This window comes from Corvus kubaryi, unplaced genomic scaffold (genome assembly GCF_017639235.1).
Source record: "Corvus kubaryi isolate FWS band 111438036 unplaced genomic scaffold, C.kubaryi_AGA036_p1.0 74, whole genome shotgun sequence".
In the NCBI taxonomy this organism is placed as follows: Eukaryota; Metazoa; Chordata; class Aves; order Passeriformes; family Corvidae; genus Corvus; species Corvus kubaryi.
In genome coordinates this window covers 13794798-13815406 of record NW_024582061.1, presented here as the reverse complement: position 1 = coordinate 13815406, position 20609 = coordinate 13794798, and the positions used below count along the sequence as shown (strand labels likewise).

The 20609-nt window shown below is 41.2% G+C and overlaps 1 protein-coding gene across 4 annotated transcripts in view; it reads left to right on the top strand.

Annotated features, from left to right (window-relative positions):
* The window catches only part of LARGE1 (LARGE xylosyl- and glucuronyltransferase 1), a 265931-nt gene that overhangs the window by 159863 nt on the left and 85459 nt on the right, over positions 1-20609 (top strand). For all 4 annotated transcript variants that reach the window (XM_042051231.1, XM_042051230.1, XM_042051233.1 and 1 more), the window contains one exon: positions 545-716. In XM_042051231.1, coding sequence (XP_041907165.1) covers positions 545-716 — 172 coding nt within the window. The remainder of the gene's footprint in view (positions 1-544; positions 717-20609) is intronic.

Below are 20609 nucleotides of genomic sequence, written 5' to 3'. Positions count from 1 at the left end.
AGCTTTAAGTTAAAGATGTAAGGCTAGAGGAAAATTTGAGTTTGTAAGAAACAAGGGGTTTTTTGCAATTATCTGGCCCATTATTTCAAATGAGTGGCCTTTTGAAATTCTGACCTCCAAATCTATAAAAAATATAAGGAAAATATTATGCTTGTTACTTCTGCATCAGAGAAAATTTTGAGAATGACTAACACGTATTTTTTTGCAGGTAATGTACAATATACCTGAAGTTTTAGACTAAAATTGTATTTCAGTTTTATCAGGACACATGGATGTCTCAGAATGAATTCTACCAGACCAGAAAGGCTCAACTAATTTTAGTTATATTGTTTAAAGAGGCTGCCTCTAAGAACTCTTTTTCCCCGAGCTTTCAGAAACAATAGTGTATTTCAGAGCTTCTGAAGTAAATTTAAAAACAGACTTTTAGATGACTTTCCACTTCAGAGATCTTCCACTAGTGCAAGAAACTAGTGTCAGGAAAAGTTTCTCTTTCTAATGAAGATTATTTTTTCTTCCTCTTTCCCACTTCCCATTTCCTGTCAAGTCTGAAGTGTCTTGGATCCCCAACAAACACTACTCTGGGATTTACGGGCTGATGAAGTTGGTTCTGACTAAGACTCTACCTTCCAATCTTGAGCGAGTCATTGTCCTCGACACAGACATTACATTTGCCACTGACATTGCTGAGCTATGGGCCGTCTTTCACAAGTTCAAAGGTATTTTAATGATTTTTTTTACTGTCCTTATTTGTGGGGGGAGGGAGAATGATAAGGCAAGCAGTACAGTGGGCGTGAAAGGGCTAGCTGAGGTTTGTTAAATGTTTTTGCTCTTCCAGTTTTTGGTGTTTGAATGTAATTGTGTACTTTGTGAGCCCTTTTTCAATGATGTTCTGTGTGGAATAATTGACAACACCGATTATCTATGTAGTTTGTTTTATTGGTGTGATTATTTGGGGCAGGTTAGAGCCTGACAATATAGTAGATGATAAAGAATGATGAGCATGCTGTAGTTATGTACCGTTCAATACCGCTTATTCTATACTTGGAAAAACTTAGGTTTTATTATATTTTTTATTAATAAAACTTGATTATTACTTTCAGTGTAACTTTTCCATATAACCACTGAAAATGAGTGAAGCTGGGGTCAGTCTTGAGCCAGGGAGGAAAATGAAGGGAGCAGAGTTACACCAGTGAATAGAAATAAGTTGCTGCTTGCTTCTCTTAATGAGTTGATAAAGGGTTCTGGATTTTAAGCACCTAAAATAGTTTCCCCTACCTCTTCCCATTTCCCACAGTTCCTTGGAAATGTAATTCATAGCTGGACCAAGAAAGGAGACTTTCAGAGCAACTCTGTAAGGACATGCTGACAAAAACATTTCCCACTACCCTGTCACAAAGTAGACCACTTTCTGGCTAGCACACTGCTAAAACCATTTAATTCTTGCAGGTTCCAGTGTTGCCAGCTGTTCAGAATCAGAGACATACCCTATTGTTCTCTTCTTGCCCTCAGAATATGTATTACAGGGCTGGTAAGTGTAGAGACAATCCAGCATCCCAGTTTAAAGGTTTACAACCGTGCAAAAGCGTAGCCTTGATGTGTTTCATCAGCTCTCTCTAAATTATCTCAAGCACAGTCAGCCTAAGCAAATGGGAGTATTTATTTAGAGAAGCCAAAATACACCACTCCATTTGGAGGGAGCCAGGAAAGAGCACATTTACTGTACTTATCCCCTGCTGAAATCCACAAGGCCTGCCTTCCCCAGTACCCAGCTCCGGGGCAGGACGTATTAGCTTCAGCTCTACAGTCAAGGACTGGATTCCTTGGAGAAGAGCTTACTTCTTCATGCATTTGTTTCCTTTCCCTTCTGTGGATACACTGATGTCTTTTCAGCAAGCCACTTAATTGAATTATTCACAAGCTTTCTTCATTAAGGATTATAAAATTCTCCCTCCTCTTCAGGTATTGTTCCAACCTCTTCACCAAGCCTTTCCCTGCGCTGAACCTTGAGTTTCATGTAAACATGCACCTTGACAACCATAAGTAACATAAATGTATGCATAGGAAGTAATGCTGTGCTACTGTACGGTCTCACTGTGTGCAGCTGTCCCATTAATAACAATATTTGACTGAACATGGTGTATTAGCATGTCGTAGCAGGAAAAGAAATGTGGGTAAATAGAACTTGGGCATAGAGGACTGCATAGGCAAAGAGAGCAAAATCTGACTTGCGGCAATGAGGGGGATTGTCTCCTTGCTTATAATTTCTGTCATTTCAGTGAAGGATTCCTTGTTTTTTTGCTGGGGAGCAAAACCAAGCATGAAGACTGCTTGTGAAGAGAGGAATGTGGAGCAGAGGCAGATGTAAGATTGAAAGGAAGTACAGGCATAAAATATGGACATACGGAGAAGAATAATGAATGGAAGTAAAATGTGTATAAATCAGTCTCCATAGAGCTAGGCAAGAATGTTCATCTGGTTAGAGCTGTGAAAAACTCTAACTTACACATGGAGACAGAATTCCTGTGCTACTGCCCTCATAACATGCATAGCACAACTCCCAAATGCATGATTTTGTAAGTTGTCCCGTGTGTCTTTTTAATTCCAGCTGACCACCTGCTTCTGCACAGTTTTTTAATCCTGGCAATAAATTGGTCAGTGTCTACATCCCCTCATCTCCCAGGCACTCATGCACAAACAAAGAATAGATGAGACAATCCCATAGCCCCAGGTGTTGAGCTGGGAGAAGACTTTAGATCCTAAATGCTGGGGAAGTGAGAGAAGATGTCCAAGCACAGGCTTGTTCCCCAGCCTGTGTCATAGGCTGCAGTTCCATTAGCAAAGATGACCTTGATGATGGTGACATCAGAGTTGAGTGTTGAAGGGTAAGACTCAGAGGGAAAGCCAACAAAGCAGGTACCTGGTGGGAGGCTGTTGTAGACCACCCAGCTGGGATGAGGAGGCAGAAGAAATATTCTGTAAGCAGCTGGGAAGTCTCACAGTCGCTAGCCCTTGTTTTCGTGGGGGACTTGAACTTACCAGAGGTCTGCTGGAAATGCAACACAAGGAGAGGAAGCAGTCCAGGAAGCTCCTGGAGTGTGTGGAAGATAATTTCCTGACACAGCTGGTGCGGGAGCCAGCCAGGGGCAGTGCCTGGCTGAATCGGTCAGCAGACCAGGCTAACCAGGACTGCAGGTTAACAAATGTGATGTCCATCTACAAGAAGGGCTGGAAAGAGGATCTGGGGAATTAGAGGCCTGTCAGCCTGACCTTGGTGCCAGGGAAGGTCATGGCACAGGTCACCTTGAGTGCCATCATGCAGCATGTGCAGGGCAACAAGGAGATCAGGCCCCATCAGCCTGGGTTTGTGAAAGGCAGGTTCTGCTTGCCCCACCTCATCTCTTTCTGTGCCAAGATGACCCACTTAGTGGATGAGAGAACGGCTGTGGATGTTGTCTACCTAAACTTTAGTAAAGCCTTTGACATGGTTTCCCGCAGCATTCTCACAGAAACTGGCTTCCCATGACTTAGACGTGTTCTCTGGATGAAAAGCTGGCTGGATGGCTGGGCCCAGAGAGAGGTGGTGAATGGAGCTAACTACATTTGGCAGCTGGTCACTAGTGGTGTCTCCCAGGGCTCATTATCGGGGTCAGTTTGATGTAATATCTTTATCAATGATCTGGACAAGGGGATCAGCTGCACGCTCGGTCAACAGCAAGTTGTGTAGGAGTGCTGATCTGCTGGAGGGCAGGAAAGCTCCGGGCAGGAAGGATCTGGACAGGCTGAATCCATGGGCCAAGGCCAGTTCTGTGAATTTCAACAAGGCAAAGTGCTGGGTCCTGCACCTGGGTCACAAGACCCCGTGCAGCACTACAGGTTTGGGGCAGAATGGTTGGAAAACTGTCCAGTGGGAAAGGATCTGTGGGTGCTGGTCAACAGCAGCTGAACATGAGCCAGTGTGTGCCCACATGGCCAAGAAGGCCAATGGCATCCTGGCCCATATCAGCAATGGTGTGTCCAGCCAGGACCAGGGCAGTGATTGTGTCCCTGTACTCAGCACTGGTGAGGCCACACCTCAAATCCCATGTTCATTTCTGGGCCCCTCACTGCAAGAAAGACATTGAGGTGGTGGAGCAGGTCTAGAGAAGGGCAGCGGAAAATTTCTTCATGGATAGGGTTGACAAGCATTGGAACAGACTGCCCAGGAACTTGTGGAGTCACCATCCATGGGTGCATTTAAAAGCTGTGTAGATGTGGCATTTAGGGACAGGGTTTAGTGGTGGACTTGGTAGTGTTACTTTGATGGTAGGACATAAAGGTCTTTTTCAACCTAAATGATTGTATTGTTCCATGATTCAATGGAAATGGAAGGAAGGGCAAGTAATTTGGGGAGATACTGATACTCTTTTACTGCTTTGTAAAAGTTTGGCCTAAATTCTGTGGTGATACTCAGTTTTTCCAAAGTGTCTTTATTTCTCCTGCCTGCATTACAAAAGATTGAAAGATTGTCTCATGTCATTAGCCCCAAATATTCCTCCAAAGGATATTTTACTAGACTAATGTTTTAATCTCTTCCTTGTTTCTCTCTCAGAAGTCCCAGGTAAGTTTATGAAGATTTCTTGGGGGCAGTCTAGAATGTTTGTTGAAATATTACATAAGCAGAAGAATAATAAAACTTCTATGAAGGGAAATGCTACTCTCCAAAGGAATCTATCATTACATCCAACTCCAGTTAGGAGGGCAGCTTTAGACCCACTGGGTCTCTTTCTAGAAATGTCTAACAAGCAGTTGCTGGCTAGAAGCCACCGTTACAAACCTGCCTACACCAGGATGCTTTTTGAGCAAATTAAAGAATTTTGCACATCAGTGCAGGAAAGGCAAGAGCTTCTGTCTGCAGGTTGCTGCAAGGTAACTGATGAGGCAGTCCAGCACAGCCTTTTCCAAATTGCAGCCTCACATAGAGAAAAGGTCCTAGAGTCTGTGATTCTTTCTGTGCCTGGGAAGACTTTTCTTCCCAGCAAAAATAGTGATAAAGAGAGACCAGTAGCTCAGATTCTTTTTTTCTCGGACACCATGCTTGGAAGAAACTCAGATTCAGGACTGCTTTGTAATAAACCAGGTCCGATTTGCTGTGTTGAAGGGCCTATAGTATGTTTTAAATAGCACCTGAAATACCCAGAATCCTTGTTCTGCAAAGGCTCTTCTTCCAGTCATCTTAAGAGTTGCTGGAAAGATCAGACCCTTACATAGTAATTTAATATCTTAGGTGGTAACGGTACTACTGCATTCACTCTGTAGATGGAAAAAAGGGAGTAGGATTTCTTTGTGATTTATTGCTCTTCTGCCCTTTTCTGATAAGCTCTTTGCATACGCCCTTACAGTAAATGATCCAACTGTTCTGTAGCAGAGTGCAGAAATTTAAAAATCTCTTCTTTGAAGTGGCAACCTTAGGCTTTTGGAGAAATTCATACCTCTTTTTGGTAGCCTGAAACAGTGGCTCAAGCAATGTCACGTTTAACAGTTTCTCTTAGGAGTCAGTGGGGGTTGTATAATTATTAATCCTTTTATATACAAGCTTCAATCTCTGTGCATAAATATGTCTTTGGGAACCCATAACTTGAATTTTAAGAGTCATATCCAGCTTTTCAGCTGGGATTTGGGCATTTCTGCTTTAGCCTCATTCTCTCTTGCTCTATAGATAGGTAGACTGTTTTCCTCTAGGACTGATACATACCTCCAAAATACTGATTTCAGAGGTTTGAGTCTGCAGCCAGTCTGGGGAAGATAACCTGTCATGCATGTTTTCTGTGACTTAGTTGACACTGATTATGTTTCCTATTCATCTTTCACTAGATTTTGACAGTTCTAAACTTGAGAAAGTACCTAGCCTAAGGGCAGAAGAGTGGGACTGTAGATCATAGTGTATTCTTGGATGAAGTGCTTCAGACAACAGGGATTAGTAACCAATATGTTTTTATTGCAGAAACTGTGCAAATTCTTCTGAGAAAAAAATGAGTCCGAAGCTATGTTCTGTGCCATCAATCTTAAAGTTCTTTTAAAGGCCACATCTGCTGATCGTTTTGTTACTCCTGCTCACCCAAACTCTTGGTACTGCAATGTGGGTTCTTTTATTCCAGGGTTCTGATTTTTAATTTTACTGTATGTTAAATACAGATTCTCACTTTATTTGGGACCTGACTACAACAGTCATCATAATCATTTGTGTTACAAGTTGCAGTTTCAGTCTGGATCACAGTGTCTGTGCTGGGTGCTCCACATGTAAATAATGAGCAAGAGACTCTCTTTGTGCTTGACCTAGTATCAGGTGACAATTCTTGTGTCTGCCTTGTTCCTTTAGGCCATTGCTGTGTGTGAGTCACAGCTGAGACTCACAAATGAGACCTGAATAATCCCTGTAGAGATCAGTGTTGAGGAGCTCTGTGTTAAATTGAACGCTGCATCAAAGGGCATTATGATATTTCTAAGTACATGTCAAAACTCAGAGGCTGTATTGAACAGTGATGTCTTACTACGACTGCATGTTAGCCTCACATTCCAGCTAGATGATACGATGAATATTTTAAGTACTTTCAAACAACAGAGACTGGATAATACTCAGCTAGTGCATTTCAAATAACTCTACTTGTATATTAAGTCTCCCAGAGAATATAAGCTACGATTAGTGTTCATCTGTGCAAGTAAGTCTTCTCTGGAAAGCTGACCTCCATTAACCAAGCATACAAGAAGGAGAAATGGCAAACTTGACAGGAATACTGAGATTCACATATTCATACCTTGCATGAATAAAAACATGCTATAAAAGCTGTTTGCTTTGTGTCAGGAGCTCAAACAATGATAAAAATCCATACTGACATCATAAATACCAGAAAAGGTCAGCAGCGATTTTGGTGCAGGATCAAGTGCCCACAGCTGAAGAGGGACTGGCACATAGTCAATCCCAAACTTAAAATTTGCAAACACTCAGCATGTGGGTGCTTTGGCATATTGCTCTGCAGAATGCCTGAGGTAACAATCTATGTTCATACTACTTTTGCAGCTTCTTCATGAAAAAGAGCAAACAAACAAAAATAAGAAAAATCATAACTGTCACAAATTTAAGCATCTTGTGTAGGGGTTTTAGTAATTATATTCCTACAAGAACTATTATGCATAAGGTTGTAATGTTAAATGCATGCATAACTTTGCAATTGTGTGTGAATTTAGCATGCCAGAAAGTGAGATGCTGATGGCACTGGTGAGAGTCAGGCAGAGTCAGCAGGTGCTGTATAAATTTCCCTGAATTTGGCTCTACCAGTGAAGCCCCATTTTAATAAACTATACCTGTCATAGCCCTTGACTCTCCTGCAATGATTGTGCTTTTTATAGGTGTGCTTTTCTTGTGATGATGTAAAATACTCGGTTGTTGCCAAGATTAAAATTTAAAATTCACTGACACCTATGGCTCAAGGCAGGATTTGAGCCACAGAATTGATTCTGGGCAGGTTCTGTAGTTCAGTCTGTCAGTTTACACTGAGTAAATCATTAAAGCTTCCAGATGATTTTGAGACAGGATCTCTGCAGGCTGACACAGTGTTTGTGTTAAATCCTGCAGAGATCTTTCTGTTTCTTCTGGTCAGTAAAGCAGGCTTTCTTTTCTTACTAATCAAGAGGAAGGCATTAGCAACATGCACCTTAGTGTGTATAAAAATCCATGGTATGAGTCAGTCTTTTTGTGAAGGAAACAGGATCATATTGTAGCAGAGTGCATTAATAAAATTGTCAGGCAGCTATTAGAATAGCTTCAAATTATCTGAATTTTTATAAGTGTCTAAAAAGGCCGAATGGCACTTGTCTTTGCTCATAAAAGAAACATCTGTTAGGTTCTGAAAGATTTGTGTAAGTATTTAATGGTTAGACTACAGTGCATAGCTCATCCCAGGGTTATTACACAAATGAAATACAGTTTCTCTTTGAAAAGGTCCCCGTGGAGGCTCTATCTGCTTAAGATTTTCTATTCTTGATTGTTATATTGTGGTGTGTTCTTCTTTTCTGCTACAGAATCTTTGAAGCTTCATTGATAAAGAATTTTATTAGTTAGCTATAGCTGATAGAAATATTGAGGGGTGTTGTGCTCTGGTGTCTCAATGCTGTTATCATCTGTGTGTGAAACTATAGGAGAATACTGATTTATTTTGGTGAAGAGAGAAAGTAAGGGGTTAGGATATTTGGGAAAAAATACAAGTTTCTAACTGTGATAAGGGGTTAATTTTGCTGACTGTAATTAGGGGGGGATCAAACGAAGAGGTGGGACTTCCTGATTCTGTGGGTCTAGGGAAAAACACTTCTCAGATAAGCTGACTGGATGGAAGTTCTCTTTTTTTTTTTTCCCCCCTAATTGCAGTTTGCTTTGCTGTGCTATTCCTTTATTGAGAAGCCAGTATGTGATAAGGTTGACCTCAGTAAATGAGCTCCAAGGGAGAGAGTTTATTATATGGATCAGCATGTGCACATTCTAGTTTATGGATTTTAATGTGACAAGGGACATAATCAGAAAATTCTGATTATGAATTGCTGCCAAAATGGAATGGCTGCAGTTTCTGAAACATCTGTAGTTCTATTTTAGCTGAATGGTTCTTTGTCTGTTTCTGCCATCAGGCAGAAATATTTAGAGGTGAAAGGCCAACTGTGCATAGAAATAGGGTATAACTCATGGTGGGGTAAATTCTAAAATAAAATCAAAGATTTGAGTTCTTTATTTTTCCATTCTGATTTCCAAGGGATACCCTTTGGTCGTGTTTTCAAGCTTTTTCCCATGGGGGCTAGGGATGTTTTAATTATAAATGAAAGCTGATATTTTTTGTCATCTTTTGATACCACAACTGGAGTTTTTGGAATAAAAACCCACCACATGCTACAAGATTTGTAATAAAATCTTGTTGGTAACACTGAAATTTTGAGGACCTTTTTCTACCTCCTCAACATCAATCTAGTGCTTTTTCTACATTATTGTTCTCCAGTCTTTGTTAACCTGCCACTCATTCTACAGCTGTCTTTTTGGCTTAGATGCTATGATGTATCAAACACCCAAACTAAACATTGTATGACTCACACAGTGTTAAAGCAAAAAACCAGTTTCTCTGCTGAGCTCTTTCTTGAGGATTTAAAGAGACTTTAATTCTATTAATCTCCAATACTCCAGCTGTGGAGAATGGACCTAGAGCTCTTTTGAACTGCCTTGCAAATATTTATTGAGAGAAATCTGGGCAGAGCATGGCATCAAAGGAGCAAAGTGCATATTCCCATCTCCCTTGACTAGCAAAGGCTGTGCCTCCTCAGAAGCTAGAAAATCCAGCTCCCACAGGGTACAGACGAGGAGAAGGAGCATTTCTGCTTTGCATGTTTGTTATTGGCAGAAGAAAATGTATTTCGGGGAATGAGATGCCAGTAGGCTGTGCTAAAAGGAAAATATATGAGAACAGGGGGTGGGAAGAAACCAAGGAGGAAAATAATAACTCCCCCATCGAAACTAAAAAAGAGACATCAATCAGGAGTTGCTGTCCACCAATAAATGTTTTAGGTTGATTGCTTTCGCCTATAGTCTGTTCACATTCTTCTGCTTCCCTTCAGGTGCATTCAGTACCCTTGCCCTTGTTTAATTATATTTGGTTTAGAGCTCTATTAAAAAAGCCCTGAACAGGAATGTCTGCCTGTCTTCTTGGGTGGAGCACACAAATTAAGCCCGTGTACTAATCCCTTTGGCCAGTCACTCTGCATCCCCTTGGTGACAGGAAAGCAGAGCAAGTGCATGAGCAGGCAGTGAATATGGAGGGAGTGGCAGCCTGTCCACCAGTTAATAATGTGTAATGATAAGTAACTTCTGCATGTGGGAAAAAGCCAAGCAGAAGAGACACATGGGTCATTCACCTAACAAATGAAGTTTACCCTAAGGTTTGATAGTTGTATTAATAGGACTAAAGGAAGAATTATATTTAATAGCTAGATTTCCCTGCCTAAGGCCCTCATTCTAATCACATGCAATCTATCAAGCACATACACTTTTCACTGTTCTCTGTGACGTGCATTTTAATAACTTGATATTCTGTTTTCTCCCTCTCCAAACCAGGCACATTCCCTGAACCTACCTTGCTCTGCATTAACAATCCATATTTTTAAAGACCTAAGGCCCCATTTCCAATTACAAAGCTCTCATTCGAGGTTTCACCTTTTTGGTTTCATGCTGCAAATTATGTCTGTAATATTGTCCTTGGCACACATAGATTTGCATAGGGTAAAGTGGTGTAGGGAATCTCAGTCTCACAGGTTCAAGCTGTAAGGTAGAACATATTGCCCAGAGGTCAATGGCATGATTATCCCATCAGCAGGGTGAGTGCACAGTGTTGCTCTCTGCACAGCCAGGGAAGAGGGAAATGTGTGAACAAAATTAAACCAATTTATTATATAACTGCACTAAGACTGTGTAGAAATGCACCACGAACAAAACCTGGGGACAACTATATGAACTAAAAGTTAGACATGTAAATGAAATCAGTAATCAGTCCGATTTTGTGGAAAAAGTAGAACCTCCACATGCTTCCTTTTTCCAATTAATCTAGAGAAGTGGGGATGTTTGAGCCCCCTATTTTAATCCTAGCAAGCTAAAAGGAAAAAAAAAGAGTTTGGTCTGTAATGGGCCACTTCACTCTGCATCTCTCAAGTGTCTTTATTTTACTTAAATTTCAAGATGGCTCCACTCCATGTTCTTTGCAGTAATCTCTAGCTGCATTTAGCATGGACCAAGCAGTTCAATTAAACAGAGGAGCATTACTCCCTCTGGCTCCTCAACATAGATGTTTTTTGTCCTTTGAGGTACTGCTAACAACAAAAATAATTTCATCCTAGTCCTTTGTGCTCAGTTTTTCCTTCCCCCTCTCAGGCTCAGTTTAGAGGCATAGAAAGGCACAAAAATTAATTTCTGGGCATAGGGCAGCGATATGGGATACACATCATAAGGTCACCCGAAGACATCCTTCTAGATACATACCAAAAAGTGATTGATAAACATACAGTACAACCTGGGGACAAAATGTGTCCACAGCTTTTCTGTATTCATATTTTATTTCCTGCATTTAGTCACAGTGAAATTCATAGTCCTGAAAAGAATTTGGACCTTAAGTGCAAAATCCATAGTTGCAGTAAATTTTGTCCCAAGTTCATGTCAGTAAAGGAGATGCATGTTAGACATTTTTTGATGAAAAGCCAGGCCCGTTTATTTTTCCTTTGCACTGCCTACATACTTAAAAGGGTCTCAAGATCTAAGCTGATGGTATTCCTGCTTTGGTGCAACACAAACCCTGAGTCAGCTGCTTCCGGTGTGTGCGGTTCTGGGATTCATTCTGGAGCTGGGACTGAACATGTCAGCAGAAGAGATTCTTGAAAACCATTAACTACTGGCACAACTAAGTGAAATTCTGAAGCCACTTACATCTGTGTTTGGGGATGTAGTGGTTTTTTTCTCTCTGCTTAAGGACTGGGGGAGCTGTCAAGGAAGTGCTATTCTGACACACCAAGAGAATTTGTCTGGTGGGAACAGAGGTGGAGGTGGATAGCAAAGGAAGTGGTACAGTGTTCAGTGGTGCTGTTGACAAATAGGCCAGAGCATGAACCATCTGAGGACCTAGCATATGCTTACAGCTTCTGCCCTGCTGAGATGTGTGACTTGGAACAGGGCTGAAGCCCTACAGCAAAGTGAGCCATCATACTTTTTCTCTTTTAAGATTGTCCTTGGCTGACTCGATGCCACCACTCTTCTGTCATCAGCACTAAACGTCTGCCAGTTTACGCTCACAGCAACTTACTGAAATGCACATCGCCTCTGAAAGTGGTACAGGGTCTCCTGAATTTCATTAATTCGTTGCATTGTCTTCCTGCACATGTTCTGCTTAATAGACAGTAATAATATTTCCTTCTGTATGCTTCAGGATATGATTATTGCAGGTGCAAAGTGACATTCTGTAGGGCTTTGCCAACCTGCGGCAGAGTCATGTTGGCACCAATTTTTGACAGTATTTGGAGATTCATGCTCATTCCCATACTACTAAGACACAATAATCTGAATGTTATTACAGTGGTGTCCTAAAATCCTGAAAGATTCAGCTGGTAAGAACTATCTTTTTAAAACATTAGGGTGAATAGGATGGTGCTGGCTTGTATCAGTAAAGAAGTCTAGTTCCTGTATTCCCCTGATTTATGTAAACATTCCAGCTTTGAGCTTACAACTTCTTTTTTTGGCTAACTAAAATAAGATGTGAATAGTTGGGGAGCAATCTTTAAATATGTTCTCCTTTCAACTCTAGGCCCCTATTATGGGTTACAAGTAGAAAGAATTGGGTGACCTCAGCCAGGTCTGATGTGCATGAAGGCTGAAGTGCATAAGCAGGGCTGCAAAGGGATGCACTTCTGGGGTATCAGTTTTGAGGGACCTCAGCAGATTTAGAAGAGGATGTTCACACACTGGCAGTTCTACTCTCGTGATCCTTTAATTCTTTCGAACATAATAATGGGAAGTAGATATAACTGGTAGATAAATCAGAAAGCTATGTGGAGATGAATAGAGTGAGTAAATATACAGGATACTGAGCAGGAAAGAAAGAATAGGAAAAGGGAGAAGTGGCGACACATCCCAAGGCAGTCAAGATGGTGTATCTTGAAACCTAAGATTATTTAAAAACACCATACATCACAGTAAATTTCTGTGAAGCTATATAGAGGCAAGTGCATGTATCTAGAATTTTTCTGCATTTTCTTGGCAGTGACATCTGACTACAAAAAAAGCACTTGCCAAGAAAATAATTGAAGTACATGGTAGCATTAAGAAACTAACACAACATTTAATTCAATGTGATTTTGGCCCGTCCCTTCTGCAAGGTTGGTAGTGCAGATACCATCCCCACTTAGCTGCAGTCAGCAATTAGTCTACTGTCACTGCCACCACCTTTTTATTTGTTTTGCTCTGTGGTGCCAGAGGTTTGTCTATGGACAAGCACTTCTAGTAATAGTTTTTAAGAGAGTGGTAAGAGGCTCCACATGCCCATTGCCATGAAGCCAAGTGGTTTTCTTTATCCTCCAAAGGAGTTTTGATCACTGTAACACCCAGTCTAGCCTTTGTGTGGGGAAGGAGGACTGAGAATTATTTATAAAATTGAGAAGAGCAGCAGTGATGAAGCTCCATTTCTGTGTGGTTTTTTTTTTTTTTTTGCTTTGGTTTTATGCTATTGCTTTTAAAGGTTTAGTTGCCATAACAACCCAAAGCAGTCCTGTATTACCATAGAAACGTGCTGTTGTGGGTGACAGTTTTTATGAGAACCTTTTTTTTTCTTTTTCACATAGTCTCTTTAACACTGGCCTTTTGCAGGTATATCACAATACACTACAGGGGTTTCAGAAAGTGTCAGAATGACATAATAAGCAACAAAAATGAAGCATATGCTTAAACCCAGGAAGAAAATACGGTGTCATGGTTGACTGAGAACAGAAGAAGAGTAAAAATAAATTCCTGTTGCTTAACTTGGAGGTCAGAAGGACCGAGCTTAAAGCGTGGCTGGCTAATCAGTCCACATGAGTAAATACTCAAACAAAACCACAGCAAAACAGGAGTTAGGGCTTGGATTATGTACCAGGGAATTAGTGTAAAAACAACTTGCCATGACAGTTGTATATATCAAAAGATAGGACTTCTGTAAAGTTCTCTGCATGCGGCTGCTCCTTGAGACTGTTCGGAGGCTGAAGCGAGAATTGCAGAACGAGGCAGCCTCTCGCAGAGCTGAGAGGGATTCATGCTGGGAGCTGGCTCCTGCTGCATACTGATAGCCTGCAAGCCTCGGGTGTTGGGTGGGACCTGGCAAGTCCCTAAATGGTTTGTGATCTCTCTGTATTGAGGACTTTCCCTCTTCCTGTGTGATACCTTTAACGGCTGTGCTCTTCAAAGCCTCTTGGCTTCAAAAAGAATAGTAATGGAGCTTTTCCTTCTGCTAATCTGCATCTCCATCTACTCATTATGTATCTGTCTGGAGCAGTGGATCACTGAAGCATATCAGCTCTCCTAACGTCTGATTACTGTGCATCTTTGCTATCAAACTTCAAATTGAAGTTATGGACCCGTTGCAGACCATTTACTCTGTCCCAGCAAACCAGAGTACACAGAGTACACGGTTACAGGTTCATAGTCTTATGACAAGCCACACAACTTACTTGGAAAGTGGATAGAGAAGTATAGTCAGGCAGCTGTGGAGATTGTTATTGATCACTATTTTTATGGGGAGGCACAGGTCAATCAGTTTCCTGTAATCAGTTGCATCAATGATGAAAAAACTTTTCACTCCTGATATGCATGTTTTAAAGAACAGAAAAGCTTCCAGCTGGGATCTTGCAAGAATTCCCCTTGCCAAGGTCAAGCAGGCAGCAGGAAATGCTTTACAGTTATGCTTTATGATTTCTGACCCCTCTGTAAGCCTAGACAAGTCTGCTGTTACTTCCTCTCATTTGACCCTCAATTCTTCAGGTCTCGTCAGCCCCTGGGAGTGATAATTAGTTTGAAAGAGAATATCCTTCCTATTTGTGAATGCCTCCCTCTAACCTGTTCAGAGATATGACATCCTAGAATGCTCCTTATCCTTCATTTTCGTGGTATTGGAAAGCCCCTCCATGGTCTTGAAGCTTCCAGATGAGATATCTTCCATCTAATCTAATCAGGATTTACTGGACATGATTTCCTCCTTGTTGTTCTTCAATTCCTTTTTCCAGTCAAGAATTTTCAAATTAATAAATCAAAGATTAAATGTTGTAAATACTTGCTTCTCCTTTTTCTTTATGTCCTGGTAACATTGATGTTGACTTCTACTCCATGAAAAAAATGTAGCCAGACTTCAGAGGGATTTCTGTATCACTTTGAAATTAGTACGTGTTTCAGTTAAATTACTGAATGCTGACCACCACGCAATATGATTTCTACTCTTTTTTTGTTTCTCATTTGATTGAGATTGCTCTATGAGATAAACTCAGGTAAAGAAGCGAGATTGTAGTGTCAGGGTTCATGTCGGGGGAATCTGGATCTGGTTCTGGAATGTGTACCTGTGCAGAAGTTGGGGAGATTTCCTTTTAAAGTGAAGCAAAGGTGAGGAAGAGCTGCGGGTTGCAGTACGCTCTTTGCAAACCCTGTAACAAAACAGAGCTTACCCTAAGCCACTGCATTCCCCTGGTAGTGTCAGGATGTTGAATACAGAACATAGAATCAGCACCACCTTGCCCTAGCCAGTACGGTCAGTACCATTTAAGCATGGGCAGCAAAAATTACATTTGAATATCAGTGTGTTTCAGTGACAATAGTTCTTCATGTGCTTCAGAGCTGTTTTATCATTGAAGATGTGACACCAATGTTTGAGCTGCCTTGTTTTTCACCTTTCTCCTGGTTTACAAGCTGTTTCATGTCTTCCCATCACCATGTGTTTTCAACAGAGCACTGAAAAGATCATCAGCTTTCATCTGAGGTCCATCTGCAGTCTCTTGCTGGAACACACTCTCTCTGAAATGGTGAGGCACACTTCACCAGAGAGCCAGTTCTGTACTTAACCTTTCCCTAAAAGGCAGAAAATTAGGAGGTGCAGACTTATTGGTGAAGGTCACTGTTTAGTGATACAGTAAATAAAAAACTAGAGATGGAAATGCCATAGCCACCTAGCACTAAGTGGTATCTGGTATAAAGTCACTGCTTCATTTTTGTTCTAAAATACTAATGGATTAACTATTCTGAGAAACCTTACCCTGGATCAGATACCATCTGTCTTTCCACAGTAAGCTTAAAGGCAGCCCAAACTCCAAATCATGTGTTCCGGCTAATGCAATAGAAATGTCATCTGTGCCCACATTTGACTGTGTATCAGGTTTGCTCTGCTGGGTGATTCAGTCATGAACAGAACCTGTGTACTGATGAACATGGAGCCATTGCTGGAGTGAGGCTTGGACCAACTTGGTTGGAATGTATTGTCCTAGGGTACCTTGCTATGCAGCTCCGACTTTCACACTGAAGGCAGATGGGAATGCTAATTCCTGAGGATGAACTTTGGAAGGCAGATTCTAAAGCAGAAGAAATTTGATTTTCATTATCCCGAGCTGTGATTAGTCTTAACTTATCCCTTGGTAGAAGAGGAAGATGTTTAATCATTTCTCTAAAAATATGTAAGGTTTCCAGGTTGTCAAAATTAGGAACTAAAGATTAGGTTAGTAATCTCTGGAAAGTGTGTTGAAACCTGGAGAGCACCTTTCATTATTTTTGTCCCCTTGTGACCAATGCTTGAAAAAGCAATGATGAACTCTGAAGGAAGCTGCAACTAGAATTGAAAGCAGAGACAGGAGAGCTGTAATGCAAGGCAGAGGGCATTTCAGGAAAAAAAAAAAAAAAAAAGTCATGCTTAGATGTCCACCTCTGCAAAAATGCACTGAGGATATGCCTGTTAAGATATCCAAAATAGCTGGTACTTTTCGTTCTTCTCTCCAAAGACTGCCTCTGTCTGGCCTAGCTGTCAGGCAAAACATAAGCTTGTTTCAAGGAGCTTTGTAGCTCTGATGTCTTGTTCATAGTCCATTGTCAAAGGGCAAAGAGGAGGCAAACTCCTTCAGATGAGTCAGGATAAGGTACTATCACAAGTGTTTTGTTAGCCTGAAAGCTTGAAGCACCCTTACCAATTCCAGTGCCCATTTCCTGCCCTGCAAGAGGGATTATTATCTCTTAGCAATATATTGAAATCAACTGAATCCAGCAGCTGCCATGAGTGAAATTGTAAACAGTTAGTACTAATGATTCTTAAGAAGGAAGGGAGGTGTGGTTGCATCACAGTTTTCCCTTACAGGCTTAGAATATATACAAAATGAAACAAGTTACTTAATTATATGTTATGGTTGTATTTCTAGTGCTGTTGGTGAAGAGGTATATTGACGTAGCAGGGTGTTGTAACCATTTCCCCTCAGATCTCACCAAAGTTTTACAGTAACTGTGTGGAATTGATGTACTCAAAACCACCATTTTCCCTTCCAGGAGATCTTGCAAGAATGTGGTGCATTTTTCACTAAAAAACCAGTGTTACTAATGGAGATCTCGAGGGAGGCATTCGTGAGATTAGGCCAAGATCCTTATCTCATTTGCCATAGACTGAATCCAGAGAAATTTCATTACTTTCATTTAAGCTGTCCTTGGATTTATATTGGGGAAAATTAGGTGAGAATCCAGCTTTTAATTATAAAACAGTACTTTTGTGAGATGTACGGTGGGGTTTTTTTGTAAGACAGGAGACTTCAGTGACCAGCAGAGGTCTCCTAGAAGTAGTTTTACCATCTATGCTCAACATAAAACCAGGGAAACAGTTGATCCAAATTAATGTCTTCTGAAAAATAAAAGTATGTAAAATTATGTTAAAACTCAAGAAAAAAATGAAGGAACCAAAATTTCGGAAACTGTGAAATGTGGATAAATTTGGTGATCGTGAAAGAGAAGTTGAGATAGCTTTCATTTAGCTTGGAATAGCTTGGGATTTGTCTACTTATGTCTGAGCTGTAGTTTAAGGGTCTCCTGTATCTTTTCCACACACTGTAGCTCATGTTATAGTGGCACAGTCCTGTTCCTGAAATGCCATTGCATCAGTGTAGTATCAGTGGCAGGTTATTAATTACTCACTTGCAAACTGATGTGATTTCTTGTGAAGAATCACAAGGAGATTTAGCAGTGGGGTGCAAGAGAAACAGCTGAATTTGTCTGACTGTACAGCTCTGTTACAAGAGCATTTTAGAAATCTGGTGCTACACAGATGTGGTATACCTGTCTGCTGTCAGCAAGGACCAGCACTTTTTCTTTCCACACTACTCAAAGTTCAGGCAAGACTCAGCATTAGAGGCAGGAGGGTCTAACTCAAGCAGGGGCTGAGTGCCAGGCAGCCTCACAAGTGCAACAAGAACTGAGCAGTTCCTGTCTTTCAGTTCCTGGGAAAAGCACAACAGATCATACCTCTATGTTGTCTAATATACTGCTTTTTTCTACCCATTTTCACCCCATTCAGTATTTCTCTCTGGGTGTCTATTCCTCAAGCTTATTAAGTTGTACCTTTTGCATGATGATTTTTTTTTCCTAATTTCCTCATCTGCACTGTTGTCCCTGTAGGTCTCTGGATAACATTTCTGGTCTGGTGCTGTCTGCAGTAGCTCTTGATGTAATGGCACTTACACTGGTAATCAGGGTGCTTTTTACCCCACTTTCAGTACTGTTAACATTTAATTGGGCAGCCTCAGCTGTAGAGAGTAGAGGCATTTTAACAGCCTGGTGTATCGCAGGTCACGTTTTATGGACCTGGCCAGAGGTCAGAATGAGGAGCATGTATGGCGTCAGCACACACTTTTGGTAGCTGTGAAATAAGTACAGGATTCTGTTTTTATTTAATATGCCATTCTTCCCTTCCCTCTCTTTTTATTTTTGGGTTTAATCCTCTCTTTAATATTTTCCAAAGTCATGGGTTATTATTTTCATAGCCAGTTCAGCCATTCTGTTATGAATGCTTCTCGTTTTATGCTGAGTGTCAGTGGAAAGGATGTATCTGACCCACCTCCACTGCTCACTAAGTCAGCTCCCTTTGAAGTACATGTAATAAACTTTCTCTGATGGTAAAAAGCCTCATTAGTTCCAGCCCATATTTGGGATGCACCTCTAATCCACACTTGTTCTGCTTCATTCTTTTTAGTGTTTAATTATTGGTGCACCTTACATGACTCATGCAGTCTTATACTGGTAAAATACTTTCCTGCATTTTCCCACCCCCTTTAACATTTTCACTTCCTCACTCAAAACCTGGGTCACATTTACCCAAGGGTCTGTGAAATGTCTGGAAAAAGACTATAGCAAAAGAACCCCACGTGCAGTAGGCTGTGATGGCTGAACAGAGCAGTAAATCCCTCCGAGCAGATTCTCAGATAGAGAAAGATGACAGAGCTCCAAAGATGGGCAGCTGCTTGCAAGCAGTGTCTGTGTGACACTGGCAGGTTGCCTGAAAAGATCAAGTGCAGCAAAACCCAAATAAAGACAAGATGTCCAGGACACAATAGTTCCAATGCTCGCTCCAATCTAAAATGTTTAGTGTGGCTTGGACCCCTTTGTTTACCAGTCTCATTTAATCTGAGCTGTGTATGCAGGTAACAGGGAAGTTCCTTGAAATACCAGTTCCTTGGAATAATTTTCTTCTTAGCAGCTCCTATGGTGTTGGGGTTTAGATTTTGTGACCAAAACAGTCCTGACAGCACACTTGTGTTCTGGCTTTTGCTGAGCCGTGGTTGCACAGCATCAAGGCCTTCCCCGGTTCTCGCTCTGCCCCCACAGTTGGTGGGCGCTCAGTAGGCTGGGAGGGGACACAACCAGGCAGGTGACTCTCACCAACAAAAGAGTTACTCCATGGCATTCAGCATCGTGCTCAGCTCTAAAAGGGAAAAGAGGGGGCTTTAGGGGACTAGACATCTTTTGATTAAGAACTGGCTGGGCATCAATTACCCACAGGAGGGACCTCGGCATCACTTGTTTTGGGTTTTTTTGTTCTCTTCCTTCTTCTTCTATGTCACTTATTAAACAATTGCTTGTTGGTTTTAGGTTTTTTTCAGTCTGGACCCCCAGGTTTTCTTGCTTTTATTCTTCCTTTCCTCCTCCCCAGTCCCACTGAGGGAGAGGGGAAGTGAGTGATGGACTGTGTGGTGGTTTTTTGCCCACTGGTGTTAACACACAGCACAGGTATAGGAAGTGCTGCCAGTTAGCTCTCAGTATGGGACCAGTATCTCCTCATCTCTATTGTATCCTGGTGAGCTGCATGAACATTTGATGGCTACCAAAGTAATATCGCTTCTGTTGCAAAACGCTGGCATTGAAAAATACGCATGTAGCTGTGCCAAAGAACATAAAGGTATCATCATAGCCTTCTGCACCCAGGAGGAAAACACCTATGTAAGAAGGGATATGTGGACCTGAAATTCTGACTTTGACAGGTTAATTCCTGAAACCTACTTTAAAGGGGATAGTCTACCATGGTAAAACCCTCAAAGATCAGGAGACCTACTTAAAAATGATGATTTTAAGAAAAAAGAAAAGTATACAGTTCTTGTTTGTTGTCTGGCTCATTAATACTACACTTCTTGGCTTTTCTCAGCAGTTGTAAGAGCAAAAAGCTTGCTCTTTAAAAAAAGCAGAAACCACCAACTTTTTCCTGTTATTAGACACTTCTAGAATATGCAGTATTAATAAACACCTCCAAGGTATTTGTGGGGCTCCTGCTGCCTAACCCTGTAGAGGAAGGAAGATACTGTACTGTAGAGACATAATTAATTGTCGGAAATTAATTTCTCCAAATGCTTAGGAGTGTTTCCAACCCCCGCCATAAAGCACAGTCTGTTCAAGAAATTTCACAGTAGAGACATTTTGAGTCCTCTAAACCCATCTCCATTTGGCAGGGCACAAGTAGGGGCAGTAGATTCTGCCAATCTTAAAATATTAGGCAACATTAAAAGCAAATAACACGAATCAGGGGTTTATTAACATA